Here is a 26194-nt window from a genome sequence, read left to right as displayed (position 1 = left end):
TTTTTTACACACAGAGAACGGTTGATATCAAACACGTGCTGCCAGAGGAGATGATGGAATCAGATATGATTATTATGTTTAAGAGATATTTAGACAGGCACTTAAATAGGCAAGGTATAGAAGGATACTGTCCTAAAATGGGCAAATGGGATTAATGTAAATGGGCAAGAGGTTGGCATGGACATGGTGGGCAAAGGGCCTGATCCTGTGTTGTACAACTCCATGACTCTCGGAAAGTGCAGGAAGTCCATAAGGTGCTGAAGGCAAAGAGGGTGCACGAAAGAACATTGGCAGGTGAAATCAAGGTGTTCTACAAGTCCATGAAAGGAAGAGGACAACAAACAAAAGAGCAGGAGCTATTAGAGGACACAATGGCAGCCTGAGTGTGGAAGTGAAAGATGTACGTCTCCATGGAAACACCAACTCTGCACCAATCATCAACCACCCCACTTTACTTCCTGACATTCCCGACAACTCCCCCCAGATCCTACCACTCGCCTGCACAAAATGGGCAACTTACAGTGGCCAATGAACCTACAAACCTGTATGTCTTTGGGATGTGGGAGGAAACCGGAGCATCCTGAGGAAACCCAGGTGGTCACCGGAATAATGTGCAAACTCCACACAGACAGCACCAGAGGTTGGGATTGAAGCTGGGTCACTGGAGCTGTGAGACAGCAGCTCTATCAGCTATGCCCCCCCCCTTAAAGAGTAATAAGGTATAAAATTGGCTTTAAGGAGGCAGAATGTTAAGTTTTCGAAATGATAAACATAGAGCGAGAGGACATAGAAGGGGTCTAGCGACTTTAATGGAGGATAAATCACCAGGCCCAGATAAAATGTATCCCAGCCTCTTAAAAAGGAGATAGCAGAGACTCTGAATATTGCTCTCTAACCCTCTCTGCCCATAGGAGTGGTGCAGGACAGGAAGACTGAACACTGCTGTTGTTCAAAAGGGGGAAAAGGGAGAGACTACATGTTACAGAGAGAGTGAGGCCTTGAAAACATGGACCGATTTAAACACACTGACCTGAAATATTACCTCGACCTCTCTCTCCGCAGATGCTGCCTGACTCATTGAGCATTTCCTGCATATTTTGTTTTGATTTCATACATCCAGCATATATGAAAAGGCTAATGGATAATCTGAGGTTAAAGGCTGGCTGAACAGTCAGAGGAGGCAGATTGTGGATGAACGGACTCCTTGGCAATCTACAGGCAAGGAAACCTATTTATTGGTATTTCCATCAGCTACAGGGCCGTTGGAAAATGAAGTTGTTGACTGTGTAGGCAGCGTTACTTGTCCCCTCCCTCCTCCACCGTTCTCGAATTAATACGAGTATTGCATTCATTTCTAGTCTCTATGTTTTAGGAAGGATGTGAACGTCCTGGAGAAGGTGCAGAATAGATTGAGTGGAATGGTTCCAGGGATGAGGGATTTTAGCTACAAGGCTAAACTGGAGAAATCGGGATTGTTCTCCCTGCAACAAAGGAGGTTGGGAGGAGGTTTAGTGGAGCTGTAAGAGATCGTGGGCTCGGATATGGAGAACAGAGAGCTGTCCCCTTTAGCGAATGGCTCAAGAACAAAGAGATACAAAGTTATAGGCAAAATACATAGCAGAATAGGAGGTAAAGCATTTTTTATGCAGGGACGTTATGATCGGGAACTCACTGCATGTTAGAGTGATGGAAGCAGCAAAATGGCTTTCAAGAGGGAATTGGAATGGCACTTGAAGGAAAGTAATTTGCAGGACAATGGGCAGAAAACAGGGATTTGGCAGTGAATAGGCTGCTCTACAAGGGGCTAGCATGGATCAGTGGTTGAATGGCCTCCTGTGCCATCACAATTCTGTGATTCTATTTAAAAGGTAACCTCGAGGCTTTGAGAATTGCCTCAAATCATTTCAAATAATATTTCAACTTGAAAATGCGAGATGGATTGTAGACCCATTGGAACACATGGGGCCATGTTTATTTTGAAGTGTGTGCCTATGGGAATTGTGCTTCCAAATGGAGAAAACCTTGGCCTGCATGCTGCGGCGCTTCATAGAACCCAATATTTTTACACCTGTTTGGGGTGTATTAGTTATTTTAAATAGCTGTGCCATGTTTAAATAGCTACTGGTGGACTTAAACAGTGTCTTAAATTCACAGGTGTCAGCACAATAGTTACAGACCTACCCGATGTGGACAATGATCATCACTTCATCGCCACTGGGTCAAAGTTCTGGGATCTCCTGAACACCACAGTGGGAGCAGTTCCAGTATACTGGGCAGCACAGGGGTGCAGAGGTTCGCACTGCCGCCTCGCAACTCCAGGGACCCGGACTCCATTGTCTGTGTGGAGTTTGCACATTCTCCCTGTAAACGTGTGGGTTTCCTCCCACATCCCAACATTGTGGTGGTAGGTTGATTACCCCTTATTGTAGATCAATGGCGAAAGGAATCAAAGGGGAGTTGATAGACACATGTGAGAGAGGGCTGGTTGCAGGGTGCAAGGGGAGCCAAGGGGTGAGGGATGGGGGCGGGAAATGGGATTGCTCCCCTGCGGGCTAGCATGGACTGAATGGGCTGAATATCCTCCTTCTGTGTCCTTATATGTGTACAGAAACAGCAACAGGTGATGAAGGAAGCCCCAGCACCAATCTCCTGGGCATTGTCCCCATGGTCAAGTTGCCTTCTTGCTTCATCTAACACGTTCTTCCCTGGACACCCACAATCCTTTCCCCATCATTACAGTCAACCCTCTTCTTAAACAGCTCCACAGATTTTGGATTCAAGCTCCATTCTAGGACTTTTTTTGTTAAATGAAGTGGTTGATGACACGTTAAGTGTTACTCTCCCCCTCCCTCCTCCACCATTCTTGAATTAATTGGAGTATTGCATCCAATTCTGGTCTCTATGTTTCAGGAAGGATGTGAAGGATCCAAGTGAAGGAGTGGAAAAGATCGACTAGAATGGTTCCAGGGACGTCACCAGCAGTGTGGGCATTTATTGCATTAATTGCCTGAACTGAATCAGAATCAGAATTATCATTGACTTATATGACATGAAATTTGTTGTTTTGCAGCAGCAGTGCAGTGCAAAGATGTAAAATTACTACAAATTACAAAAATAAATAAATAGTGCAGGCAATTAAGAGGCACGGTAGCACAGCGATTAGCGTAACGCTATTACAATGCCAGCGACTTGGGTTCAATTCCCACCACTGCCTGTAAGGAGTTTGTACGTTCTCCCCGTGTCTGCGTGGGTTTCCTCCGGGTGCTCCGGTTTCCTCCCACATTCCAAAGACCTACAGGTTAGGAGCTGTGGGCATGCTATGTTGGTGGCGGAAGTGTGGCGACACTTGCAGGTTGCCCCCAGCACATTCTTAGCAGTGCAAAGAGACGTATTTCACTGCGTGTTTTGATGTACATGTGACTAATAAATAAATATTTTTTATATATATATATATATCCATATTGGTGGGACAGGAGTCACAAGTAGACCAGACGGGCTTGTAATAACAATCCCAGAGTTTCATGGTTTCTGTTACCAAGACCAGATCTTTTAAAAAATAAAATCTAGTCTTATTTAAATTTTCATATTCCAGCCTCCATGGTGGCATATGAACTCCCATCTCCCCATCAATGGTTTGCACCTGCAGTTGTTGGATGAGTAAGTCAACCCATTTCTCTAAAGCGCACCATCAAGTTCTGCTGTACCACAAGATCACAAGAGATCACAAGACAAGGGAACAGAAGTAGGCCATTCGGCCCATCGAGTCTGCTCCAAAGAAAAGGGAAAAAAGAAAAAGAAATGAAAAATTAGGAGGGGGGGCAAAATAAATGATTCTAACCCCAATTTCTGGCCTTATCCCCATATCCCTTGATACCCCAACTAATTAGATATCTATCTATCTCTTCCTTAAACGCCTCCAGTGATCTGACCTCCACTGCTGTATGTGGCAAGGAATTCCACAAATTCACCACCCTCTGGCTAAAGAAGTTTCTCCTCATCTCTGTTTTAAACCTGTACCCTTTAATTCTAAGATTGTGCCCTCTGGTCCTGGACTCAACCACCAAGGGAAACAGCTTGGTCACATTTACTCTGTCCAGTCCTTCCAACATTTTAAATGTTTCTATGAGGTCCCCTCTCATTCTTCCGTACTCCAGTGAGTACAGTCCAAGAGCCGACAAACGCTCATCATATGTAAGCCCTTACATGTTCCTATTCCATTGAATATGACCACGATCATGTTCAATGCGGAATAGGCCCAGAGCACTGAATTATCCTCTCCTGCTCCTGTTTCTACATTTTGATTGCAATCAGCGGTCTGGGTATAAATTGTGTCCAAAGTTCCTCAAAGTGAGGTTGAGTTTCACATTTCTGCTTCTTCACATAATCATGCTCAGTGTTACAGAATCTAAACTAATTTTCGATGACTTCTGGACTTGGTTCGGAGTACCAACCTGGTTGAAAGTTGTTAATGCAGCTGTAACTGACCTTATCCCAAAGGAATAAACATTTAAGACTACCTAGTCCACCACCTGAGTTTAAATAAGTAAAACTAGATAAAAATCATTTATTAGTTTCAATGGTGTCAGTTTTCTAGTAAATTCAATATACCTTTTAATATCTAAAACAAGATAAATGGTAGTTCTCACACCTGAAAAATACTTACCAGGCCAGGCAGCATCAGTGGAGAGTGAAACAGAGCTAGCGTTTCAGGTTGATGACCTTCCATCAAAATCAAGACCAACCTGTATTTTAACAGTTCCTCTCTCCACAGGTGCTGCCTGACCTGCTGAGTATTTCCACCTTTGTCTTTTTTTGTTTGAGATTTCCAGCATCTGTTTTTTTTTAAATTTTAGCTCAATTCATAAAGTGCCTTCAAAATTCTCAAATGAATGCATTTAGGGGAAACTTGCTATTCTGGAGGCATGGTCCCAGTTGGAGGCATTTTTAAACCAAGGCAAAAGATTGGGAAAATTTGATTTGCACTCAACACAAGTTATACTTAAGATGCTATTGCTGTAGTATGCCCAAAGTTTTATCCCAAGTTAAGCAAACACTTCAACACTGAAGTGCCTTCAAGTGATGAAGAAGGTGCTTGGCACGCTTGCCTTCATCAGTCATGGCACTGAACACAAGAGTTGGAACATTAGATATACATGTCATTAAGCTAGATAGGGTCCAGAAAGACTCACAAGCATGTTGCCAGGACTGGATGGCTTGAGTTATAAGGAGAGACTTGATAGGTGAGGGGTTTTCCCTGGACCATAGGAGGCTGAGGGGTGAACTTATATATAAAATAATGAGGGGCATAGAAGAAGGTGGATGATCATAGTCTTTTCCCCAGGGTAAGGGGGTCTAAAATAGAGGGCATAGGTTTAAGGTGAGAGGGGAAAGATTTAAAGGGGACCTGAGGGACAACTTTGTCCACACAGAGGGTGGTGGGTATGTGGAACGAGCTGCCAGAGGAAGCTGTAGAGGCAAGTACAATTACAATACTTAAAAGACATTTGGACAGGTACACGGATAGGAAGGGTTTAGAAGGATATGGGCCAAATGCAGGTGAATGGGATTAGCTCAAACAGAAACCTTGGTCGGCATGGGCCAGTTGGGCTGAAGGGTTTGTTTCTGTGCTGTATAACTCTATGATTCTATGACTGAATGAGGCTGAACTAAAGAAACAAAGGACTGCAGATGTTGGAATCTAGATGAAAAACACAATGATGCTGGAGGAACTCAGCAGGCCAGGCAGCAACCGTGGAGAAAAGCAGGCAGTCAACATTTTGGGAAAGGACCCTTCTTCAGGACTGAAGATAGGAAAAGGGGGAAGCCCAATATATAGGAGGGAAAAGCAGGGCAGTGACGGGTGGACAAAAGAGGGGAGGCAGGGTGGGCACAGGGTGGTGATAGGTAAGAGATGATGATAGGCAGGTGTGGGGGAGGTGGGGAGAGCAGATCCACTGGGGGTTGGGACAAAGGTAAGGAGAGAGGAGAAAAAAGAAAGGAAGAACTAAAATAGAGATTGGAATAGGAGTAGGCCATCCAACCCTTCGAACCTGCTCCTCTATTTATCGAATTCACAGCTGACCTTCTACTGAGCACCATTGTCTGCAACTACCCCATCAACTAATATCCAGAAATCTATTGACCTCAGTTTTTTAAATGAAATCAGTGACTGAACATAGCCCTCAGGCTTGGAGAATTCCTTACCCTCTCAGTGAAGAAATGTCTTTTTATCTTGGTCCTAAATGACCTACCCCTTATTCTGAGACTGCGTGCCTAGTTCTCAACTCCTAGGCCATGGCAAACATCCTCACTGAATCTAGCCCATTGTGTTTCTAAGTTTCAATGACGTCGCCTCTCAGTCTTCTAAATTCTGCAGGACCCGGGCTCAGTGTCTCCTTATGCACGAAATATGCAACCAATCCAATGAATCTCTGCTGCACTCCTTCTGTGGCAAGCATATCCTTTTTCAGGTTTGGAGACAATACACATGTGCAGTCTCACCAGCTCCCCTTACAATTGCAATAAGACCTTGTCCCCTCTACTCAATCCTCAATAAAAGCCAACACAGCATTTACTCTCCGAATTGCTCATTGAACCCATGTTGTAAATTTCAGTGACTTATGTACGAGGATGCTGAGCTCCCTTTGAACATCAACACTACCCAATCTCTCACCTGTTAACAAATCCTTCGCTTTTCTATTCTGTGCAGCAAAGCGGATGACTGTATGATTTTCCAAATTGTGTTCCACCTGCCATGGTCTCAACCACTCGCTCAGCTCGTCTGTATCCCCTTGAATACGCTTCTTGCCCTCCTCTGTACACACAATTCCACTCAATTTTTTACCGCCAAAAGACTTGGAAAATACAACGTTCGATCCTCTCAGCCAAATCATTGATATTGATTTCGAATCACTGGGGCCCAAGCTCGTGCCCTGCTCATCACTGCCTGAGAAAGGCCTGTTTTATTCTCATACCTTGCTTTATGGTGGGAATGTGGTCTTTTGAATATATTATTAAGCCAAGGTCATGCTATTAAACTCACCCTGTTTATTCAGGGGAATGAGTAAAAAAAATCCGATGAAACTACCTGAAGATGTGAAGGGAGCTCTCCCAGTGTAATGGTGACTACATAGCCAGCAGCACTGAAAGCGGATTGCCTGTTCAAGTGATCTTGCTGTTCATCAGGACTAAGTTTAAGCAAAGAAACAACTCTTCAGAACACAACTCTCTGGCCATTAGCCATGTTGGGGCACCAATGAGAGTCACCACAGCTGAGAAAGTTGACAGTATTTCAAGTGCTTGAATGACTCTTATTTGACATTGCCCTTGCTCCCTCTGTTAACCTTTGGAGTCCAGACCCAGCTCCAAAGACTTGGTCGTCAGTGAACCACATCCATCTGGAGCCTCACTGCACCCATACAAGAATTTCTCCTCTACACTCCCTTGGTTTACATTCCTCAAACTGTTTAACCCTTGGGTCACTATTTTGGAGCCAGTACTTGATATAACAATCCTATAATCTGACCTGAATCCAAATGACCTCAGGATACCATGGTTAAGATCTTCCTTGTCACTGATGCTTCATGGTTGTGTGGGCCACAGGAAATACTGTCTCCCAATACCACTGAAACCTCAGCACACTTGGGTTTCAAGCAGATCTCCGGCTGGTGGGGGAGGGAACTGCCACGACAAGTGGGGCTCCTCCAACCCTCTCCCCTGACCTTACCAGTGCTCTGAACATGTAGCACTGGAAGATGAGCCAGGAGACCAAAGGAGTCAGAAAAAACTCAAGATGAAGTCCATCAACCTTGTAGGTTCCAGCAGAGATCAAGGCCTACAAAGTGCTGGGACCAAATTAGAAAGAGAGGAGCTCTCTCTCCTGAGCGGCTTTTGTCCATCCAGTGAAATGGAGGCATAGGGTTATTCAGCATGAAGCAGGTCCTTCGGCCCAACCCATCCATGCCAACCAAGTCGCCTACTTGAACTGGTCCCATTTGCTTATGTTTGGCCCATATCCCTCTAAACCTTTCCTATCCAAGTACCTGTCTAGATGCCTTTTAAACATTGCAATTGTACCCGCCCCTATCACTTCCTCTGGCAGCTCGTTCCACATACGCACCACCCTCTGTGTGAAGAAGTTGCCCCTCACGACCCCTTTAAATCTTTCCCCTCACACTTTAAACCCATGCTCCCTGGTTTTAGACTCCCCTACCCTGGGAAAAAAGACTGACTATTCAACCCCTCATGATTTTATGTTATGGACCAGTCGATTTCTATTTGATTTTAAATGAAAATCAAAATACTGCCAATTCTGGAAATCTGAAATAAAAACAGAAAATTCAGGAAACACTCAACAGGTCAGGCAGCATCTGGGGAGGGAGAAACAGAATTAACGTCTCAGGCTGAAGACCTTTTGTCAGAGCTATGAAAGCGAGAAAACAAGTTAGTTTTAATTTGCAGAGGGTGGCAGCAGGTTGGATAAGCCAAAGGGAATTTCTCTGATTCACACACTTATCCTGACTTGGAAATATATCACCACTCCTGGGTCTAAATCCTGGAACTCCAAATGCAGCCTCATGTTGGTGAGGCTGCACTTGGAGCGTTGCGTTCAGTTTTGGTCACCCTGCTATAGGAAAGGTGCCATTAAGCTGGAAAGAGTGCAGAGGAGATTTACTAGGATGCTGGAGGGACTGCGATATGGAGAGAGATTGAGCAGGCTGGGACTTTATTCATTGGAGTGTAGGAGAATGAGGGGTAATCTTACAGAGGTGTATAGAATCATAAGGGGCATAGATAGGGTGAATGCGCAGTCTTTTTCCCAGGGTTGGGGAAATCAAGAACTGGAGAGCACAGGTTTGAGGTGAGAGGGGAGAGATTTAATCAGAACCTGAGGGGCAACTTTTTCGTCCAGAAGGTAAGATATCTTTATTAGTCACATGTACATTGAAACACACAGTGAAATGCATCTTTTGCGTAGTGTTCTGGAGGCAGCCTGCAAGTGTCGCCACGCTTCCGGGTCCAACATAGCATGCGCACAACTTCCTAACCCGTACATCTTTGGAATGTGGGAGGAAACCGGAGCACCCGGAGGAAACCCACGCAGACACGGGGAGAACGTACAAACTCCTTACAGACAGCAGCCGGAATTGAACCCGGGTCGCTGGCACTCTAATAGCATCATTCTGACTGCTACACTACCGTTCCTGCCCGTATATGAAGGTGGTCAGTAAATGGAACGAGCTGCCAGAGGAAGTGGTTGAGGCAGGCATCTTAACAACATTTAGAAGACATTTGGACAGGTCCATGGATAGGAAAAATTTGGAGGGATATGGGCCAAACGAGGGCAAATGGGACTAGTAGGCAAATGGTCAGCATGGGCCAGATGGGCCAAAGGGCCTGTTTCTGTGCTGTATGACTCTATAACTCCCTCCCCATCAGTACTATGGGAGCACCTTCACCAGTAGGGCTGCAGTGGCTCCAGAAGGTAGCTCCACTTCTCAAGGGCTTTTAAATGATCTGAAAAGTGAACATTAAACAAAAATGCAGCAGGGTACCTGATTGCTGGTTTGCAGACGGTCTGGTCACAGAGAGCTGCAAGGCAGAGAGCTTGGCTTTCATGTTGCGGATTCCATCAGTGAACCGATTTTCCTGCCCTTTCAGGAACTGTTGCATTTGTCGGATGGCAGTTAACACCTTCTGTCTGCTCAGACAGCCCTGTACAATGGAAAAAAGCAGCACCTCGGTCATTAATTCTGATATTAACAGTTCGGCTATGTTCAGGGAAGTTGCTGAAGGTTTATGCTCAGGAGACTTAAGAAAATTCGGAATGCCCCAATGACGCTCACCAATTTTTACAGATGTACCATAGTAAGCATCCAATCTAGATGCACCACGGCTTGGTACGGCAACTGCTCTATCCAAGATCACAAGGAATTGCAGGAAGTTATGGACACAGCCCAGTCCATCACAAAAACCAGTCTCCCCTCCATGGATTCTTGTCTATACTTCCCGCTGCCTCAGGAAAGCAGCCAACATCATCAAGGACCCCTCCCACCCTGGTCACTCTCTCTTCTCCCCTCTTCCATCGGGCAGAAGATACAAAAGCTTGAGAACATGTGCCACCACGCTGAAGGACAGCTTCTATCCTGCTGTTATAAGACTCTTGAACAGACCTCCCGAAAGATGAACTCTTGAGCTCCAATCTACCTTGTTGTGGCCCTTGCACTTCATTTGTCCACCTGAACTGCACTTTCTCCGTAACTGTAACACTATATTCTACATTCTGTTATTGTTTTTTTTCCCTTTTGTACTGCCTCGATGTACAGTACTTATGTATGGAATGATCTGCCTGGACGGCATGCAGACAAACGCTTTTCACTGCATTTCAGTACATGTGACAATAATGAACCAATTAATTGTTTTTAATAAATAGCACAGGGTTCCTGGATCTAGACAACTCCCAACACACTCAGACAGCTTGGCCCATCTTGGGAAAAGCAGCCTCTGGGATCTCAAGATGAGGGAAACACCACAGCATGGAAGGCAACGGATGGGATACTGGAAAACGAGATCAGTACAAATTAGTCGGTGCTTGACGGCTTGCATGGACGCAGTGGCTGAAGGGCCTCATTTTGTGGTGTATGACTCTTTGACTTTCTGAAAGGGGTGTGAAAGCCACTATTTAAATGTACCTTTTCCTCAACTAACATCAACAATAGATTCAAAAAGCAGAAAGCTGGAAGAAGTCAGTGGGTCAAGCAGCATCTGTGGAGGCAAAAGGTGTAGGTTGCCATTTCGGGCCGAGACCCTGCATCAGGACTGAGAAGGAAGAGGAAAGATTGCCGGTGTATAGCAGCTTGAGGGGGTGGGACAGGGGATGGTAGGTGATAGGTGGAGCCAGATGGGTGGGGAAAAATGATGGGCAGATGGAAGGTAATCAGAAGAACAACATCGCATCTTCCGCTTGGCTAGCTCACAATTTTCCAAGGAGACACAAGGAAGACTGCCAGATGCTGGACTGTGGAGCAACACACAAAATGCTGGAGGAACTGGAGAAATGGCAAGTCAGCATTGCGGGTTGAGACCCTTCGTCTGGACGGACGGGTCGACCCGAAACATCGACCGTCCACTTCCCTCCACAGATGCTGCCTGACCCGCAGAGTTCCTCCAGCATTTTGTGTGCTGCATTGAATTTTCCAATTTTTGGTAACCCGCACCCCTGGTGCTCTCCTCCCAAACACACTCATCTGTCCGAGGTTTCTCGTCCCTTTCCCATCCTCTGTCCCTCTCCCAGCCGGTTCCATCCGCCCATCATGCCCTAACCCCTCACCTGTTTCCAACCAGCCTCCATCTCAACACTACCCCTCCCAGTGGAAAACTCTCCAGTGCCCGGAGGCATACTTTGCATAAAGAAGGGAGATTGTGGTTCTTGGAAGTCACTCATTCCACCTCCTGGCATGCGGGACCTTTCAAAGGCCTTACTGAAGCCTACACAGACTATATCAACTGCACTGCCATCACTGATACACTTAATTACCTCTCCAAAAATACAAATTAATCAGACAGGACCTTCCCTTAATAAATCCATGCTTAATCTCTTTGTTAATTCCTGCAGATTAATTCTGTCCATTGGAAAAATAATTTTCCAAGAATTTCTCTACCACAGATAAGACAAGATAACATAAGATTTCTTTATTAGTCACATGTACATCAAAACACACAGTGAAATGTATCTTTTGCGTAGAGTGCTCTAGAGGCAGCCCGCAAGTGTCGCCACGCTTCCGGCGCCAACATAGCATGCCCACAACTTCCTAACCTGTACATCTTTGGAATGTGGGAGGAAACCGGAGCACCCGGAGGAAACACACGCAGACACGAGGAGAACGTACAAACTCCGTACAGACAGTGGCAGGAATTGAACACTGGTCTCTGGCGCTGTAATAGCGTTACGCTAACCACTATGCTACCGTGCCTGCCCATACTGGGAGCAGCTACTTGCAGGAATGTCAACAGTGGGAGTTATTCCAAAATGAAATAGTGAGAGTTCAGGGTCAATGTGTTTTGGTAAGGGGGCAAGAGGATAAGAGGGGGAAAGGGTAAGAACTCTGGACATTAAGGGATAACGAAAGTTGAATAAAAGTAGCTCATGGCAGGTATAGAGGACTGAAAACTGGAGAGGCCCAACAGAAGTTAGGAAATCATAGAGGGCAGGGTACATTAAAAAAAAGTCTTTAGGATGGCAAAGATGTGTTCTGAAATTACACTGGCAGGCAAGATTAAGGAAAACCCCAAAGTATTTTATCATATTATTCAATTCCTGCCGCTGTCTGTAAGGAGTTTGTACGTTCTCCCCGTGACTGCGTGGGTTTCCTCCGGGTGCTCCGGTTTCCTCCCACATTCCAAAGATGTACGGGTTAGGAAGTTGTGGGCACGTTGTGTTGGCGCTGGAAGCGTGGTGACACTTGCGGGCTGCCCCCAGAACACTCTACGCAAAGATGCATTTCACTGTGTGTTTCGGTGTACGTGTGACTAATCAACAAACAAACAAATATTAAAGGCAAAAGGAAAGAGTAAGTCTCATTAGGAAACAAAGGGGCAATCTGTGTGTGGAGCCGGAGGACATAGCTGAGGTCATAAATGAATACTTCATCTGTATTCACAACAGAGAAGGAGATTATAGTTGGAGAAATTGGGAGGAGGGAGGATGGGGGAATTCTGGAACAAATAACCATTGGAAATGAGGAGGTACTAGATGTCCAAGAGGGATTAAAGGTGGATAAATGCCCAGGGCCTGATGAGATGTATTTCAGGCTGCTAAGGAAGAGCTCGCTTGGACAGAAATGCTCCAATCTTCTCTGGCCACAGAGGTGACTGTAGGGCAGCAAACGTTCAAGAAGGGCAGCAGGAGTAAACCGAGTAATTACTGGCAGGTTAGTCTAACAGCAGCGTGAGAGGAATCACTGGAAAAAGTTCTGAGGGACAGGATTAACCTGCATTAGGAAAAGCAGGGTTGGACTTTAATCCTGAAAAATGTGAGGTGATGCATTTTGGGAGGACTAGCAAGGCAAGGATATATACACCAAAGACCTCACCCCACCCACCCGGGACATTCTCTCTTCTCTCCGCTTCCATCAGGTAGAAGATACAGGAGCCTGAGGGCACGTACCACCAGACTTAAGGACAGCTTCTACCCCACTGTGAAAAGACTATTGAATGGTTCCTTTATATGATGAGATGAAACCTGACCTCACGATCTACCTTGTTGTGACCTTGCACCTTATTGCACTGCACTTTCTCTGTAGCTGTGACACTTTACTCTGAACTGTTATTGTTTTTACCTGTACTACCTCAATGCACTCTGTACTAACTCAATGTAACTGCACTGTGTAATGAATTGACCTGTACGATCGGTATGTAAGACAACTTTTTCACTGTACCTTGGTACAAGTGACAATAATAAGCCAATACCAATACGTAGGAGGAACAGAGGGAGCTTAGTTTACATGTCCAAGGATCCCTGAAGACAGTAGCAGAGGTAGCTAATGTACTTGGTGCATAGAATGTAGGAGCAGGGGATTTATGGTACAACTTTATAACACAGTGGTTAGGTCCCATCTGGAGTAATATGTGCAGCATTGGTCACCATGTTATGGGAAGATTGTGTCTACACTGGAGAAGGGTGCAGGAGGGGTTCACCAGGACGCTGCCTGGGATGGAGTGTTTCAGCTCTGATGAGAGACTGCAGAGGTTTTCCTTAGAGCGGAGGAGGTAGAAGGGAGACCTGGTTGAGGTATGAAAAATTAAGATAAGCACAAATAAGGTAAATAGTGAGAAACTTTTCCCAATAGCAGAGGTGCTTATAACTAGAAGGCATAGGGTTAGGATAAGGAGTAGGAGATTTCAGAATCAGAATTTTTATCACTGACTGACATGATGTGAACTTTGTTGTTCTGCGGCAGCAGTACAGTGCAATGACATAAAATTAGTATAAATTACTAAAGCAAGTAAATAGTGCAAAAAAAAAGGAATAACGAGGCAGTGTTCACAGACTGTTCAGAAATCTGATGGCAGAGGGGAAGAAGCTGTTCCTGAAATGTTGAGTGTGATTTAGAGGGGGATCAAGGAAGAATCTTTTTCACTCAGAAGATGGTTAGAATCTGGAATGGACCGCGTGATAAGGTGGTGGATTCACAATATTTAAGAAGTATTTAGATAAGCATTTGAAGCATCAGTGCTTGGAAGGCTATAGATTGAATGCAGGAAAATGAGATCCGTACAGCTGGGCACTTAATGACTGGACTCAGTGGGCGGAAGGGCCTGTTTCTGTGCTGTGTGACTCTAGCACTCTGAACATCATAATCTGGAGGTTTTAAGGGGGATCCAAGGGGTAATTTGTTTTTTTGTGTTTTTGTTTAATATCTGGAATGCACTGCTAGAGGAGGTTATGGAATCAGATACCATTACAACATTTAAGAGGCATTTAGAAAGTCATTTAAATCAGCAGGGCATAGAAAGATACAGACTTAATGTAGATGGGCAAAAAGGTCGGCATGGACGTGGTGGGCTGAAGGGCCTGTTTCTGTGCTGTACCTCTCTATGACAGAAGGGTTTAAGGATATGTGACAGTTGGTTCCATTACCACTAAAGAGGCTGAGGATACAGACATAGTTGGAGACGGAGACAGTGTGAGGCATGATGTAGTGCTTGAGGGAATTGTACTGGTGGCAAAGTGTTAGGCTGAAAGAATTAACCTAGCAAGTACCTTCTTGTCATTAAGACACTCAAATACAACAGGCTTTCTTGGCATAAGCATGATGCCAAGAATTCTAGATCTACGCAGCAGGTCAGGCAGCACCTGTGGAGGGAGAAACAGAATGTCTCAGGTCAACTTCAGGTCATCAGTTTCTCTCTCCACTGTTGCTGCAAGGCCTGAAGAGTCTTTATAACTTTTTCTGCTTGATTTCACAGCTCTAGAATCTGCAGCTTCTTGGTTGACCAGTGGTTGAGATGGTATTTTAGCAATAAATGCACAACTATCCATTAAACCGGCGCATCAGAACAAAAACCGAGAACCAGAATCCAGTGGAACTGGCAACCCCAATCCAGTGGAGCATAGGACCAGAATCCAGTGGCGCAAAGGACCAGAATCCAGTGGAATAGAGAACCTGAATCTGATGCAAAGAGAATCCAGTGGAAATCAGACACGAGCCCACTGCAATATGAAACTGGAGCTCAGAGGAAGAGAGGACCAAAATGATTGGGTCAGACGATCAGAACACATGGAATAAAGGATCAGCACCTAGTGGCATAAGACCCAGTTGATTACAGCAGGATAACCAACACACAAAGCACTGGAGGAACTCAACAGGTCAGGCAGCATCTATAGAGGGAAGTGGACAGTCGACGTTTCTGGTCGAGACCCTTCATTGGAACTGAAAGCTAAGAGGGGAGGTAGCCAGTGTAAAAAGGTGGAGGGAAGGGTTGGAGCAAGAGCTGGCAGGTGATGGGTGGATCTGGGTGATGGGGGGGGGGGGTGGTGGATGATAGGCGATAGATGGGGGGGAGGGGGAGAGTCGGAATGATGTCAGAAGCTGGGAGCTGGGAAGTGCCAAAGGGCTGAAGAAGATGGAATCTGATAGGAGAAGGTGGAGCCCGGAATAAAAGGAGGGAGGGAGGGGGGTGGGGAGGGGAACCAGTGGGAGGAGTGTGTGTGGGTGATGGGCAGGTGGAGAGGATGGGGGGGGAGGGATAGGGTGATGGGGGGGGGAGCAGGTGGACCAGGAGGAGGACAGGAACAGAAAGGGAGCAGTTACCAGGAGTTTGAGAATTTAATACTTATGCTGCCGGGTTGGGGATTACCCAGGTGGAACACGGGGCGCTGTTCCTTGTCTTGGCAGTGGGGGAGGCCGTGGACAGACATGTCAGTGTGGGAATGGGGAGGAGAATTAAAATGGCCGGCCACCGGGAGGTCCCGGCCGGTGCGGCAGACGGAGCAAAGGTGCTCGATGAAGCGATCTCCCAGTCTGCGTCGGGTCTCACCGATGTAGAGGAGGCCTCTCTGGGAGCACCGGATGCAATAAATGACCCCGATGGATTCACAGGTGAAGCGCTGCCTCACCTGGAAGGACTGTTTAGGACCCTGGATGGTGGTGGGGGAGGAGGTGTAGGGGCAGGTGCAACACTTCGAGCGGCTACAGGGGCGAGTGCCTGGGGAGGGAGGGAGGGAGGTCATGGGTGGGGAGGGATTAGCAGACGAGGGTGTCACGGAGACAGCGATCCCCACGGAGAGCAGAGATGGAAGGGAGGGGAAGACGTGGCTGCTGGCGGGATCCCATTGTAGATGGCAGAAGCTGTGGAGAATGATATGTTGGATGTGTAGGCTGGTGGGGTGGTAGGTGAGGACTGGGGGGACTCTATCCCTGTTCTGTTGGGGGTGGGGAAGAGATGGGGTGAGGGCAGATGTGAGGGAAATAGAGGAGATGTGGGTGAGGGCTCCATCAATAACGGTGGGGTTGGGAGGGGGGGAACTGAGTTTTCTGAAGAAGGAAGACTTCTCGGACGTCCCGCAGTGGAGAGTTTCATCTGGAGAGCAGATGCAGTGGAGACAGAGGAACTGAGAGAGTGGCGTGGGAGGAGCTGCGGTCAAGATAGCTGTGGGAGTCAGTGGGTTTGCAGAAGATTTCGGTGGATAAACATGGATAATTACAGGATGAGAATGCAGTCAGAAAAAACCCAGCGGAACAGTGTGTTGAGTGGAATGAGGAGCAGGCCCATGGAATGGACCTACAGTGAACAAGAGGGCCAGTGAGTGGAATAAATCAGATCCGGATGGACCACTTGTCACTGGAATAGAGAACAATATCGTGGTGGTAATGAAGACCAGAGCACACGGGACAGAGCGCCAGTGGTACAGAGGACAGAGTGCCAGTGGTACATGGGACAGGAACACACGGGACAAAGCACCAGTGGTACAGGGGATGGGAACACACGGGACAGAGGGCCAGTGGTACAGGAGACGGGAACTCATGGGACAGAGAGCCAGTGGTACAGGGGATGGGAACACACGGGACAGAGGGCCAGTGGTACAGGGGGTGGGAACACACAGGACAGAGGGCCAGTGGTACAGGGGACAGGAACACACAGGACAGAGGGCCAGTGGTACAGGGGGTGGGAACACACGGGACAGAGGGCCAGTGGTACAGGAGAAAAGACCAGAGAGCTCAGTGAAATAAAGGACCAGAGTCCAGCCCGATGGAATAGTCTACTCACCACAGCCCAGTGGAAAGAGGACCAGTGCTCCATAAAACGGACCAGAGGTCAGTGGAAGAATGGGCCCCAGCCCAGTGGACTAGGAACCTGGGCTTAATGAACCAGAACTTTTGAAGAAGAGAGAACCAGAATCCAGCGGGTTAGAGGATTGGGACATTATGAAGCGGTGGCCTAGTACACCTGGCGTAACGACCAGTGCTCAAGGGAGCAGGGGACCAGAAATGAGGGGAACAGGAGACCAAAATCCAGAGGAATAGAAAGACCAGCACTGGGGCAGAGGAACAGAACGCACGGCAAAGGACAACGGACCACTGAGGACCAACACGCCTGGAACAGAGACCAGAACTTCATGAAGTAGAGGAACAAGGGGAATAGAGATCACTAAACCGAGAACCAGTACACAGGAAATGGAGAACCTCCCTCCAGTAGAATAAAGAATCAGACATCGGTGGAACGCGGATCGAGAAGCTGGTTGAACAGTGGTTTGTACGCCGTAACCGGGCACTGTTAGTGAGCTGGATACTCCGTTACCACCGGGTTCATCCCATTGCCCGTGGATTTAAATTACCCGTATATTCTGCTGTAATCCAACACTATATTGTAATCGAGGACAATTTTATACTCGTGTACTCTACAAGCTTCCCAAACATTGAAAACCATCTCACACTGGGATCTGCAGCTTCTGAGGACTGGTCAATATTCCGAATATAATTCTGGCGATGGGAGGATTGAATCGTTAATAAAACCAACAGCGTCCATACCACTGAACCCGACCTCCTAGTATGCCTTCTAAGGTGCATATTAAACCAACAAATTCCAATGCATTATTTGTTGTAAGTCTTGGAAGATGAGTTCAAACGCACGAACACGTGCATTGCACACCGCCGAACAAGTCCTTACTGGCAGAAGCATCAGTAAAACAAGAAACTCTTCCAACCTTGACTCTCTGGGGCACATTACTTGCTGAGTTTGCTCCTGCTTCTCGCGGGTAAACTAAACGTCCCAACAACAATGCTAACGGGTCGGACTTGCCTGCGCAGCCTGTGACGGATCGAAGTAGGAGAGCAGTAGGTACAGAAAAAGACTGCACCGAACTCCAGGAACCATATCTCCTCCGCTCCTTGACTCTGTGTGTGTGTGTGTGTGTGTGAGTGAGTGTGTGTGTGTCTGCGTGGGAGCTTTCTCTTAATCCCAGGCACGGCGGGGAGGAGGAATCTCCTGACTCTCAATGGCAGGTGCATTCACATCGAACACATCACCGAGCCGGTCGGGTCTGGAAGCGGCAACCTGATGCCCGGCGGAACGCTTCAAGGGAGTTGCTTTCCCAATCTCGACCGATTCACATGCCTGGTGCTGCGGGAGCGGGTTAACTTCAGGGCGAAGGATGTCTCAGGTCCCCCGACGGGATGACAAGTGTCCCGCCCACGTAAAGGAGATGGAATTTAAAACAAAAGCTTTGCTTCAACGATTATGTTATTATTCCCCTTAAACAAAACACCGCCCTTTAAAAAAAACATGCCGTGATTATGAAGTCAGGGATAGCACTTAAACACAATAAAACATCACTCTGAAATAAACTACTGATGAACAAATAGTTATATTTACGCGTGGATCGAAGTAGAACGTAACGGGGGACTTCCAACGGACCAAATTGGTGAAATGGTTTAAAATGATCTCGGACTAAAGAAACGAAAGTGTTAAAATTTACAAAGCGGTCAGTGATGGGCGTCCTTCCAGCGTCAACGGGGATTAAAATCTTTTATTTTGGAAATTGTTAACCTGTTCAAATGCCATTTTTTTCCTCGATGATGTTTTAAATACCAATGTCTATAAATATTAGAAAGAATGGATTTATGAGAGAATTCATGTAGAAATGATGTAGACATCGTGCAGGAATTAAGTAACGTTTTATCACATGCAAAGGTTTTGATGAACATTGAAATACACTGCTGTTGCTGTACACAGCTAGATTCCACGCACCGAAGTTTTCCTTTAAGATGCTTTAGGTCGAGAGCATAACATGTTTGTCGATGAACTCCTGGCCCATGCCACTCGGCGTGGGGTTGGGAAGGGGGCGGGGTGTGGGCAGTTTAGTCCGTTTACAACCTCTGGTGGTTTAGACATGGTTAAGGTACGTCGTGCATGTGTCCAACGGGACATATGAGACACGTGAGGTCATATTTCCCCTAAACTTTGCCTCGAACAGTTTTGCCTGGCGAACTGACCAGCGGCGCCGCAGCACCGGTGGTTCATTCCTAAATGTAATCTCTCCACCGCTGGCGGATTCAGCTGCTGAGTTCCTGAAATTCCATCTCTAAACTTCTCCACCTCTCCCCAAGCTCACACCCCCTCGACAACAACAGCTGCAATTTACATAATACATTTAACATGCAACAAATATCTCAAGGCGCTTCAAAGAAATTTCGGCAAACTAAACACGGAATTGGTGTTGGTTTATTATTGTAAAACGTACCGAGATACAGCGAAAACCTGTATCTGTACCGAGACACAGTGAAAATACTGTTGTTTTGCGTGCCTCTATACAGATCATAAGTACGTCGAGGTAGTAAAACCACAGCAGAATGCAGAATGTAGTGCAGCAGCTACAGAGAAAGTGCAGTGCAGGTAGTCAAGTAAAGTGCAAAAGCCACAACCAGGTAGATTGTGGGATCAAGAATTCATCTCAGGACATTCAACTCCACCCCGGAACACGTTAGAAGTTGGAGACACAAGACAGGGCAAATGGTGGAATCTGGAGCAACTGGATGGTCAGGCAGCATCTGTGGAGGGAAATGGACATTTCTCCACACAGATGGAGCCTGACCCTCCAGAAGCTCGCCCTTGCTCACATTAGGAGTTATTGGAGCAGATAGTCTGAAGCTTATTCAAAAGGGCAGGTTTGAAGGAGCGACTTGAAAGAAAGAGGGAGGGTAGAGAGGTGGAGAGCATTTGAAAATACCAGCAGTGATGGGCTGATTAAATTGGTAAATTGGTTTATTATTGTCATATGGATTGAGGAACAGTGAAAAACTTTGCTTTGCAAGCCATCCATACAGATCACTTCATTACAACAGTGCATTGGGGTAGCACAAGGGAAAACAACAACAGAATGTAGAACAAAGTGTTACGGTTACAGAGAAAGTGCAGTGCAGGCGGACAACAAGGTGCAAGGCCATGACGAGGTAGATTGTGAGGTCAAGAGTCCACCTCATCGTACTGGGGCACCGTTCAATAGCGATCAAATTGAAGGACCATGGCTATCTCATTGGGTTAGTGGGTCTGAGGACATTGCAAAGGAAGAGGCGAGACCGCGGTTGGGTTTAAATATAGGGATGAGAATTTGAAAACCGAGGGAGGGGCTGCTTAACTGAGAGCCAATGGTAGTGAGTGAGGGGGATTGGGTTCAAGTGAGGAGATGGGGAGCAGATGTTTGGGTGACCGCAAGTTTACAGAAAGCAGGTTACACTCTGGTCACTTGTCCTGTTATCTCCTTACCTGCTCCGGTGTCCAGATCTGGTTCATTATGGTCCTGGTGATGTTTTGGTAGGTTAAAGGTGCTACAAGTATTGGACCTGAACCATGAACTCTGTTTCTCTTCCCACAGATACTGCCTGACCTGCTGAGTGTTTCCAGTATTTTCTGTTTTCTATTTCATAGATCCATAGAGTCATACGGCATGGAAACAGGCCCTTCGGCCCAACTTGTCCATGCCAACTGTGTTGCCCAGTGAGCTCGTCCCATCTGCCCACATTTGGCCCATAGCCCTCTAAACCTCTCCTATCCAAGTACTTATGCAGATGGCTTTCAAGCACTGCTAATGTACCCGCCTCAACCACTACTTCTGGTAGCTCATTCCAAATATGGACCACCCTTTGCGTGAAGAAGCTGCCCCTGGTGTCCCTTTCAAATCTCTTGCCTCTGATCTTAAACCTATGCCCTCTTGTTTTTAGCACCCCCTCCCTCTGGAAAAAGACTGTGTGCTTTCACCCTGTCTATGCCCCTTATGATCTTATACACCTCTATCAGATCACCCCTCAATCTTCGACATTCCAGGCAATCAAATCCTAGTCTACAGAACCTCTCCTTGTCGCCCAGGCCCTCAGTACCAGGCAACATCCTGGTAAATCTTTTCTGTACTCTTTCTAGTTTAATAACATCTTATAGTTTAGTAACATTCATGAGTACTAATAGTTGTTTTAGTCCCAAAACACACACTTGAATTAGCACCTGTCTATGGTGTTTGTGAAAAGCTAACATCTGTGGGCGAGGAAACACAAGAAACTGCAGACGCTGGAAGCTGGACCATAAAACAAACTGCTGGAGGTACTCAGTGGGTTGAGCAGTATCTGTGTGCAGGGGTGTGGGTGGGGGTTGGGGGGAAGGAATTGTCGACATTTTGGGTCAAGTATCAAGCTCATTCCAGATTGCAAAGTCTTATTTTCTTATTTCTTGTTGTGATATTTTTGAATGCTTTTATACCAACATTCCTATTCACTTGGTCACATCTGTAAATCAGTCATGTTGCAGTAAACCCCTCCTGCCAACTGTGGCACTGTGGAGGCTCAGTCTGACAGTTCCCACTGAGGATCCTATGTACCACCCAACACCACTTTTCACATCTTTTGTGGATTATAATCAAAATATTATGTACAAAAAGAAACAGAATGCAGGCACAGTAGTGTAGAGGTTAGTGTAACGTTTTACAGCGCCGGCGACCCGGGTTCAATTCCCGCCACTGTCTGTAAGAAGTTTGTACGTTCTCCCCGTGTCTGCGTGGGTTTCCTCCAGAGGTGAGGCCTTGTTTTTATTTCCGGGGAGACAAACATTTTTAGTTACTTAGCATGTAGTCACATCTCTCAGGAATACGTTAAAGCACAAACGCGGTGACCAATGAAAATAGCTCCAAAAAAACTCTAGTGGGCAGAATCTGTTTCTTAAGTAAATTGTACAAGTAGAAGATAATTGGCTATTGGAAATTGGTTTATTACTGTCACATGTACTGAGGTACAGTGAAAAACTTTGTTTTGCACACCATCCATATGGATTGTTTCAAAACATCAGTACGTCGAGGTAGTATAAGGGGAAAACAACAACAATGCAGAATATAGTGTTACAGTTACAGAGCAAGATGCAAGGGCCACAGCAAAGTAGAATGTGAGATCAAGAGTTCATCTTTAATGTACCAGAGGTCCATTCAATAGGCTTATAACAGTGGGATAGAAACTGTCCTTGAGCCTGGTGGTACGTGCTTTCAAGCTTTTGTATCTTCTGCCTGATGGGAGGGGGGAGAAGGGAGAATGTCCAGGGTGGGTGGGATCTTTGATTATGTTGTCTGCTCTCCTGAGGCAGCATGGAGAGGAGGCTTGTTTTTGTGATGGACTGGTCTGTGTCCACAGCTCTCTGCAGTTTCTTGTGGTCCTGGGCAGAGCAGTTGACACACCAAGTTGTGATGCATCCGGATAGGATGCTTTCTGTGGGGCATCTGTAAAAATTGGCAAGGGTCAGCAGGGTCATGCCAAATTTCCTTAGCCTTCTGAGGAAGTAGAGGTGCTGGTGAACTTTCTTGACCGTGGTGTCTACGTGGTTGAACTAGGACAAGCTATGGGTGACATTGGTGATACCCTAATCTTTGCTTAGCAATGCTAAGAATGCAGTGTACAACAGCTGCACTGTAATAATGCTCTCCACAAACCTGATTCTTTGAAATCAAAGCCACTACTACAAAATGCATTTAGCACAAACAACTGAGGATGAATTTTTACCCCATAAACATGGCAAAGGAAAAGGCTGTTCAGTCCATTGACTTTATGCAAACGTCTTCTGGAGAAAACTGTTTCATTCTCCGTTAAACAGTTTGTACTGGTGTTGGCTGAGAGAGAAACTGGAGGATCTCCTTGCTGTTCCAGTACAGGGGCTTTCAAAGTTCACCCAAAACATAGAGTAGACATCAGTTTCAATGCCTTACTCAAAGATAATTCTAGGAATATACCATTATTGTCGGAAGTGTCACTACCACAATTTTGTTTGCTAAAAGATACACTCAAGATATTTCGCAAAATTGATTATCGAGAAGGCGAAGGTAGGTCAAGGAACAGGGATGTGAGGGGGATTGGCTTATCTGTATGTTCCAGAAGCCACATGAAGTCCAAGTTAGGTTATCCATTTATGGCTCATTATGTCTCACAGTGAGTGGAATGGCAACCCAGGAATTCACCCTTCATTTGAGAGAAGATGGATAACCCAGGACTAATCAGGGACAAGGAGGTCAGTTTGATGGCCAGGCCTTAGGTTGACCATAGGTGATGGGACAGCAGTGCCCTCTACTGGCTCTCTTCTGGAAGGTCTCCACACTGGATGATCGACTCCAGAAACATAGCTTATGACTGCCCTCTGGTGGTCCAGGATAGAAGAAGTGGCAACAAATCCCTGTCTTAAGCAGGAAGTGATAAAGGGCTAATCCCCCCCCCCCCCTACCTGTCACTTCCACCTATCACCTCCCAGCTTCTGACATCATTCCCACTCTCCCCCCCCCCCCTACCTGGATCCACCTATCACCTGCCACCTCTTTCTCCACCCCTTCCCTCCACCTTTTTATACTGGCTATCTTCCCTCTTTCTTTCTAGTCCAGATGAAGGGTCTCAACCTGAAACGTTGACTGTCCATTTCCCTCCACAGATGCCGCCCGACCTGCTGAGTTCCTCCAGCACTCTTTGGGTTGCTCCAGATTCCAGCATTTGCAGCATCTTGTGTCTCCAAAATCCTAAGATGGTTTACAGTTGTACAGCAGAGAAACAGGCCCTTCGGCCCACCACTTCTATGCCAGCCATCATGCCTATCTATACTAATCCCACTTGCCTGCATCAATCCAATATCCCTCCATGCCTCACTCATTCAAGTAACCGTCAAGACGCCTATTAAATGTTGTTAGTGGAAACAGACTCTATCGACCCTCTCCATGCCTCTCATAATTTTATATATCTCTATCATGTCACCTCTCAGCCTCCTTCACTCCAGAGAAAAAAGAACCAGCCTATCTAATCTCTCAAGCCCTCCACTCCAGCTCTCCTGATAACTCAAACCCTCCAATCCATTTGCCTTGTTTGACAGGGTAAATGAGATGTTTTCACGTGGGAGAGTCATGAAGAAAAGATCATAGCTACAAGATAAGGGGCTGGTCATTTAAAACTGAGGGGCATAGAAATGTCTTCTCTCAGTGAATCTCTGGTTCTCTGCCCCCGTGGGTGGTGAAGGCCAGATCATTAGATAGATTTAAGGTGGAGATAGATAAGTATCTGAAAGACCGAGGAATTAAGGGTTATGGGGAACTGGCAGAGCAGAGGAATTGAAGCCAGGGTAGATCAGCTATGTTTATATTGAATGGAAGGATAGGTTTGAGGGGCCTGGCATGAAACCAGCAACATATTTCAAAGATTTTCAGTGGTGTTGGGGAGGAAGGTAGATAGACTGCCTTGTGATTACACTGAAGAATTTGTTGAATTGACATTCTTTAGCTCAGAGATGTCTCCAGCCTTGGAGCTGAAACACTGAATGTGAGGCTGGACGAGAGGACTAAAGTAGATAAGCTGTAGCTTCATGAGACTTGCTTGATCACAAGTTTAGGTCCAGGATTAGTCATTGCAAGAGGTTCAATCGCAGGGGTGCTCCATTTAAGGAGAGTAGACTGCATGGTACAATTTTAAAAGTGATTACATGGAATATACAGCATTGAAACAGGCATTCCAGCCCAAGCTATCCACGCCGGCATCTATGTTCCATTTGAAGTTCCTCCCCCTGTCTTTCCTCAGAATCTGCCAGGGTAACTGTCCACTCCCTTCACCCCCGTTCCTTGTCCAGCTGCCCCTTAAATACTTCTGTGCCATTCATCTAGACCACTCTAAGCGGCAGCATGTTCCACATTTTCACCAGCGTTTGGGTAAGGTAGTTGTCATCTGGATCCTCCGGCATATTGCTTGGTGAACGTCTTTTAGTGATGACCCCAAGTTATGCTCTTCCCAACAAGTGGAAAGCATCTTCTCTGTATCTCCTCCAACAAAACCCTTCCTAGGCACTTCTGGTTACCCACCCCAACCAACCCCCATCACCTTCATTTCTCAAGAGAAAAGAACCCCAATGTATTCATCCTTTCCCGACATGCACACCCTTGCATTTCTTGCATTATTCTGGTAAGTTTCTGTAAGAATGCAAGAACAGAGAGAGCTGTGGGAATATATGAACAAATATGCTGTTGAAAAAGGCATATAGAGCCCAATGAGTTTGTACGTTCTCCCCGTGTCTGCGTGGGTTTCCTCCAGGTGCTCCGGTTTCCTCCCACATTCCAAAGACATACAGGTTAGGAAGTTGTGGACATGCTATGTTGGCACCGGAAGCATGGCGACACTTGTGGGCTGCCCCCAGAACACCCTACACACAAAAAAAGATGCATTTCACTGTGTGTTTTGATGTACATGTGAGTAATAAAGATATCTTATCTTATCTTATGTTTCCATTTCAAGGATGAAATGACTGGTTTACTCCAGGGTGGGCACAGTGGTGCATCTAGTAGGGCCATTGCTTCACAGCGCCAGAGACCCGGGTTCAATCCTGACCTCTGGTACCGTCCGTGTGGAGCTTGTGCATTTTCCGCGTGACCGTGAGGGCTTCCTCCGTGTGCTGAGGTTTCCTCCCACATCCCAAAGACGTGTGGGTTGGTGGGTTAATTCGCCGCGGTGGATTGCCCCCAGTGTGAAGGTGAGAGGTAGAATCTCGGGGAGTTGATGAGAATATGGGGAGAATAAATAGTGGGATTGACGTAGGGTGGGTGTAAATGGGCGGCTTATGGTCAGCACGGACTTGCTGGGCTGAAGGGCCCTGTTCTGTGCTGTTTTCTCTCCTTCTATCTCTCCCCTTCCTTCCCTCCCTCCCTGTC

General features: G+C 46.4%; 1 protein-coding gene across 1 annotated transcript in view; it reads right to left on the bottom strand.

The window, feature by feature from the left end:
* LOC127575515 (fibulin-7) overlaps positions 1 to 20790 on the bottom strand; it is a 48975-nt gene extending 28185 nt beyond the window's left edge. The window contains exons 1-3 of the mRNA XM_052025449.1: positions 20764 to 20790; positions 14762 to 14854; positions 9555 to 9714 (exon numbers count right to left, since the gene is read on the bottom strand). Coding sequence (XP_051881409.1) covers positions 9555 to 9714; positions 14762 to 14854; positions 20764 to 20790 — 280 coding nt within the window. The remainder of the gene's footprint in view (positions 1 to 9554; positions 9715 to 14761; positions 14855 to 20763) is intronic.
* Between the last annotated feature and the right edge of the window lie 5404 nt (positions 20791 to 26194).

Source organism: Pristis pectinata, chromosome 10, assembly GCF_009764475.1.
Source record: "Pristis pectinata isolate sPriPec2 chromosome 10, sPriPec2.1.pri, whole genome shotgun sequence".
In the NCBI taxonomy this organism is placed as follows: Eukaryota; Metazoa; Chordata; class Chondrichthyes; order Rhinopristiformes; family Pristidae; genus Pristis; species Pristis pectinata.
The sequence above is the reverse complement of the archived record's forward strand: the minus strand, read 5'-3'. Positions and strand labels throughout refer to the sequence as shown.